Raw genomic sequence first — 5,980 nt, 5'->3', positions numbered from 1 at the left:
TGCTGGACCCAATAATTGTTCGTCTTTACCAGTAGTAAAAACTCCAAAGTGCTTTGTTAGTGCTCCTGTATTCTAGAAAGAATACTGCCCTGTTCGCTTGAATTATCAGCCTGACTTAAGAGCCATGGTATAATGTTTTTCTCTCACAACAAATCAGCTTCAGCCGGCTTATCAGGCCCATCATCAGCCGAACGGTCATCCCTAAATTTGGGAGAGGTTGCCAGCCAGATATCAAATTTAATTTTTCTGAGTTCCAAGTCTCTAAACTTGTCATGGACTCTAGCACTGTTCAAACATGTTTCCACTATAGATATTCGGCACGACACTCTTCGACACTACGCTCTAGCCGTGCCATGTCAGGCCGCCATACCCAACCCTCGGTTTAGGCACGACCCTAACCGTCATCGCTGCAGCCGCGCCTCGCACGTTGAGGCCGTGGTGCAACCGCGACGCCGTGTCGAACTCGTCTCCCCGCCGTTGCGTCGTCGAGAGGGAGCCCTAGCTCTCCGCACCGAGGCATCGACCCGCCGCGCGAGGGAGCCCAGCTAGCTCCACGGTCGAGAGGGAGCCCATCTCCATGGTCAAGGTCGTCGCACCGCCTGACGTCATGTGAGAGGGAGCCAACGTCGCATGAGAGGGAGTCGTGGCTGTTGCGCTAGAGGAAGCGCGCACGCATATTGGTAAGAGAAGGCGGTAAAAGGAACAATTATTTGGGAGCTAGGGTTTGGGATATTTTTGTACTCTCTTAGCTTTTTCGGGCCATGCCCGTGCCGGCCCATCTACCCGTTTGTCCATCTATAAGTTTCCATTCGCTCCATATGCCGATGTGATATGCAAATTCAGCGTTGATGTGAATTTAGCATATTAGATAGTACCTAAACTTGTGCGTCAGTGTTATCTAGGTCTTAAACTTCTAAATTTACATATATACAGCTTCCCAAACTTGCTAAATGGATCATATGAGGTAACTAAACTTGTAAGACGGTGTCATCTAGGTCCCTAATTTCCAAAATTACAAATCTAGGTTCCTAAACTTATTAATTAGGTCACACGAGATTCAAATTACCATTATTTGTGATAATCCACCAACATGGCTATCGATTATGTACCTAACATGTAGGGCTCACATGCCATCCCTCTCTCTCATCGCCATCCCACCCCCCTGTGTCGCTATCACTTTGTCTTGTGCCACCACAACCCGAGCACTAGCACCAACAAAAGCCCACCAATAACCGTCGGAGTGCCTCCGAATAGAAGAATCAGCACCGCCGCCATGACCAAGTGGTGGCGACTAGCCTCTGCATGCTCCCTCCTCTTCTCCACACGCTTGCCGAGCTTGGTCACAGCCAACGCCGATGGCGACTGGACATGGGCGAGCAGGGCCCTTGCCCTCGGCTTTGGCGGTGGCCGGCGGATCCATACTTCAAGGCTCTGTTGTATAGTGTTGTCCTAACACCACTGGACCAAGGGCATAGAGCGCTATCTAAACAGACACGGGAAGTAACCCGTCTAGACTAGTGCTGCTAATGTATTTTACTCTTTCAAAAATTAAGGTAGACACAAAATTGCCTACTTATATCTCTACCTCATATTAATCTCTATCATCTTTGTATCTCTACTCTACATCCCTATCTCTATCTCTTCTCTTCTCTTCCTATCCTAATATTAAAAAGAGGAATCTCTTTCTCTTCTCTTCCTATAATATTAAAAAGAGGAAGGTTTCTTGATCCGTCGTCGCTCATAATTGTCTATTGGGATATAATGGACATAATCTCTCCCGTCCTCATATGAGTTAGTGTAGAGTGTCCGAGCATGCGGTAGAGTCCAATTTCAAAGCGAATTAGAATACAGAGTGTTGCATGGTAAGCCACTCTCCTGTGCCCATATGAGTTAAAGTAGATTGTTCAGGCCGCTATGGTGAAGAGTTGAATAAATAGGTGAGGCGCGAATTATTCAGCAGGTGACAATCTATATGTTCTGTTATAACGTACGGGTAAGTTTGCTGGTATTATTATTATTACTCTACAATGCATGTGTATGTATATGTACCTATCAATTTCACACATATTTGAATGTGTCATTCCGATTAGCTATGGAACAATTACGACCACCGAAATCCACAGAAACTGATAACTGACGCACACCATGTACTCTTCCATTTTTCACACCTCACGCACCCAGCTCCTAACATTCTGTACTCCAGCTAGCTACTCATTCGCAGCTAGCTAGTGATTCTCTTCTCTCCCCATTTGTTGCAGAAGAACTGAAGAAGTGAAGCTCGAGTTCCGAGCCATAGCCATTGTGGACACATTTTGGGATCAGAGATTGAGATCAGATCCATCCGATGATCGTAGGCAGCCCCAAAGCGACTGCTCGATGCGCGCGAAGCTGTCGTCGAGCTCGTACATGGAGCATGCCAACGCGTCCTCGCCCTCGTCCGCCCCCGCCGCGCCGTAGAGCTCGCCACCGTGGCCCAGCTCGCCCTCCGCCTCCGGCTCGTCGTGCTGCTCAACTTTGGCGTCAACGACGACGTGCGGCGACACTGCCCCTTGGCCCGCGAGCACGAGCTGCTGCTGCTGCGCGTCTCCGCCAGCGTTCCGCGCCACGAGCTCCTGGAACATCGACGAGCGCAGCAGCAGGCTGAGCGCCGTGGTGGACGACGACGGCGACGAAGACGGCCTCCCGACGCACAGCGCCGTCGGGCTGGGCCCTGCACTGCCTGCGGCGTACACGGAGCCCACGTCGTCGAGGCCGCCCGGGAACAACGCAGCCCCGCGCGCCGCTGCCAGGTGCCCGCGGTAGAGGTCGTCGACGACGTCGACCTGCAGCATGCCGGCCGCGGCACCGTGCGGGTGCTGCAGGAGGCCGCCGGCCTGTAGGGACAGCGACGATGCCGGCGGTATGCCCGGCCCCCTGACGCCCGACGTCGGGGTGCCGGCGCCGGCGTCCTCGCCGCCGACGGCGGCGCCGCCGCCGGGCTTGAGCCAGCGGATGTAGGTGCTGAGGTCGAAGTTGGTGACGGCGTTGATGCCGCGGTACTCGATGGCGGCGATGTCGTAGGCGCGCGCCGCCTCCTCCTGCGTGCTGTACGTGCCCAGGTACAGGTACTTGTTGCCGAACACCCGGCCGATCCGAGCCTCCCATCTGCCGTTGTGGTGGTGCCTGCGTGCCAAATCACACGAGGCTCTTTAGCGACGTGCGTGCGTTCAGGCGACCGGTGGCCATGGATGCATGCCGGCCTGCGAGGCGTGGCTAGTCGATCGGAATTCGGACAAGCGGGCGTCCGTACGTACCGTGCGACGCCTCTGTACTTGGAAACTCCGCGGGAGAAGCCGTTGCTCTTCCTGCTTTGCCATGGGTGGAAACAAAAACAACATTCACTCTTTGGATCTTTTTGCGAGCTAGCTGTGGAGCACGTACAGTTGGTGCATAACTGCATATACAGGAGTGTATGCTCACCTTCTTATGGAGGCAAGGTACTCTTCCTTGGACACATTCTGCATCACTTTGAGCTCTCTCTCGTAGTCCACAACCTGCCGGATGTACAAAAATCATATATTGATCACAATGCTCGAAATCTGAAAATTATTTTTATATAACATATATACAGCTTGCTTAGAAATTTTATTTGGACTGTTCTCGAAAGTACCTTCTACAACTGTCAGTACCGATGGTTGTACAAGATATATATAGGATTTTCCTTGTACAACTTTGGATGTAAAAAAAAATCAATCCGCGGGGTAGACAACCTGCGATAAAATCCCCAAACCTCTGTCCTACTCATACACAGCAGGCACCGCTGACCACGTGAGATTAGGCCGGATCTTACACTTGTGCTCTGGTGTAGGACAGACGAGTTGATTTTTTCTACGAGGAGCTGGGAAGTCGAACTCCCGATGTAGGGCTTCTCACGACGGGGTGACCACAACTGAGTCAACTGAGCTACAACTTTTGGATATCAAACTCTGTAAGGAGAATTTGCAACAGAGTTCCTAATTTCCTATGCTGGGCAGAGAACAGTGTCACGGAACAGGAGATCTAACAGTGGCCTGTTCGGCTTACCCATGTTCGGCTTGTTTTTTCAGCCGAAACAGTATTTTTCTCTCACAACAATTCAGCCAGAACAGTGTTTTCAGTCAGTTTCAGCCAAGATTCAGACCAGCGAACGGAGCCAGTATGTCAGTCATCCGGTGCAAATTTGTTTCTTGTTGGCCGGAATCATTTACAACTTCCCTACGGCACTCTTCTTATTATTGTGTATTTTTTGTACATACCTTAATTTCGTAAACTCCGATCCACACCATACGAGTATACGACGTACCGGAAAGTTGGTGTAGGTGGTAGGTCCCCAGTACTTGAGCGCTGCCAGATCATAGGCTCTTGCTGCCGCGTCTTCCTCGTTGTACGCTCCAAGGTAACTGTTCAACATCGTGTACGTACGTGTCATACAAAAGATCGACATGTATAAATCTTGTTCAAGCTCTATTTTGTACGAACTACTACGTACCTTGCTTCCCTTTCTTCTTCTGCGTAGGGTTCCAGGTCCCTTTGTCCCACAGGTGCGCCTCGAACCTGCCCGTCCACCGATGCCTGCGTGTATGTACGTAGCAACATGCAACGTCCTCGATCAAACACGTACGCTCAGACCAACACGTACGCTCAGACCAACACGTACATCGGTACATGCATGCCCTTTGCTCTATACAAATAAAAGCACAAATAGCGCTTAATTACCTGCTAACGCCTCTGAACCTTGAGCTCCTCTTGGTCGCGTTACTGTTGCTACTCGCCGACTTGTCGCCGCCGCCGGCGACCGCCTCGTCCTTGCCGCCGCCGTTGCTCATCGTCACCAGGGACGACGACGGCTCCCTCTTCCTGCTCCTCTTACTCTTCACACCACCGTCCCCGCAGCCGCCAGTGGCCGCAGGAGGCGGCGCCGGCGTCGGCGTCGGCGTAGCACCGCAGTACAGCCCCTGCCCTCCTCCTCCTCCTCCTCCTCCCCCTCTGATGCCGATGCCGATGCCGCCGCCGTGGAGCTCATCCTTCACCTGCAGGCCGTAGGTTGCCATGGCGACCACCAGATCAGAACTCAGAAGGCTATAGCTATAGGTGTTGTGCTTTGGAACCTAAGGGAAGGTAGCTCCGCTCCTACGTGCGTGTGAATGTTTATATGCAGCTGAGAACAGATGGCAGGGATGGGTATTCGTCCTTGTTTCCATCTATCGCTGAAAACGACAGCAGGCGACGGTGTTCTCGGTGCCAGGCCCCTTTGTCTCTTGCTGGCCTCGACAGCTTACACGCCTTGCATTGTGTTGCCACTGCGTACTTGGCGCATATTCATTGGCCGGAAAAAAATGTCCTTGCGTGTCCATAATTATATCACAAGCTAGCTATACATTCACACTTTGTAGTTTCCTGTGGGAAAAAAAACAGTCAATGCATACGTGATATAATTTCTCATCAAAATAAAAGAAATGTTGGTAAATCCAGTCGGATGAAACAATTAGCCTATAATATCTGACAGAAAACCCCCTGTCAGAATGCAGATACAACTTGCACTTTCTTGTGGACAATATTATCAATGACATATTGTTTTTTCTCTAGACACAAATGTCGGTATATTAATATGGATGATACAGCTGACAACAGATATTGGGATTTGGGAGGCTCAACAGAATGCAGGTATAATTCCTCTTCAAAATAAAAGAAATGTTGAAAAATCCAGTCGGATGAAACAATTAGCCTATAATATCTGACAGTGGGATGTAAGGCGGGTTGTCCGCGAACCCGCAAATAGGCTACTTTTTTTGGGTTTGAGGGTAATCACAAAATATTAGCCTATTTACGGGTAACCCGCCTTGCATCCTTGTCTGATAGACCCCCTCAGAATGCAGATACAACTTGCACTTTCTTGTGGACAATATTATCAATGACATATGTGATTTTTTCTAAACACAAATGTTGGTAAATTAATATGGAT

General features: G+C 50.4%; 1 protein-coding gene across 1 annotated transcript; it reads right to left on the bottom strand.

The window, feature by feature from the left end:
• Positions 1 to 2,180: 2,180 nt before the first annotated feature.
• Positions 2,181 to 5,341, bottom strand: LOC136523405 (AP2-like ethylene-responsive transcription factor PLT2). The gene is made up of 8 exons (XM_066517097.1): positions 5,327 to 5,341; positions 5,030 to 5,126; positions 4,735 to 4,990; positions 4,504 to 4,590; positions 4,322 to 4,418; positions 3,460 to 3,533; positions 3,294 to 3,344; positions 2,181 to 3,162 (listed from the first exon to the last, which is right to left on the bottom strand). The coding sequence occupies exons 1-8, from the start codon at positions 5,339 to 5,341 to the stop codon at positions 2,319 to 2,321; spliced, it is 1,521 nt and encodes a 506-aa protein (XP_066373194.1). The 3' UTR covers positions 2,181 to 2,318.
• Positions 5,342 to 5,980: the final 639 nt, after the last annotated feature.

This window comes from Miscanthus floridulus, chromosome 18 (genome assembly GCF_019320115.1).
Source record: "Miscanthus floridulus cultivar M001 chromosome 18, ASM1932011v1, whole genome shotgun sequence".
Lineage (NCBI taxonomy): Eukaryota > Viridiplantae > Streptophyta > Magnoliopsida > Poales > Poaceae > Miscanthus > Miscanthus floridulus.
This window is presented reverse-complemented; position numbering and strand designations above follow the sequence as displayed.

Bases quoted from the DNA above. Each gene is read 5' to 3' on its own strand.
- LOC136523405 (XM_066517097.1), bottom strand. The intron at 4,419-4,503 runs GTAGTAGTTCGT...GATGTTGAACAG, and splicing joins AAGAAAGGGAAGCAAGGTAC to TTACCTTGGAGCGTACAACG. The intron at 3,534-4,321 runs GTACGTCGTATA...TACATCCGGCAG, and splicing joins CCACCTACACCAACTTTCCG to GTTGTGGACTACGAGAGAGA.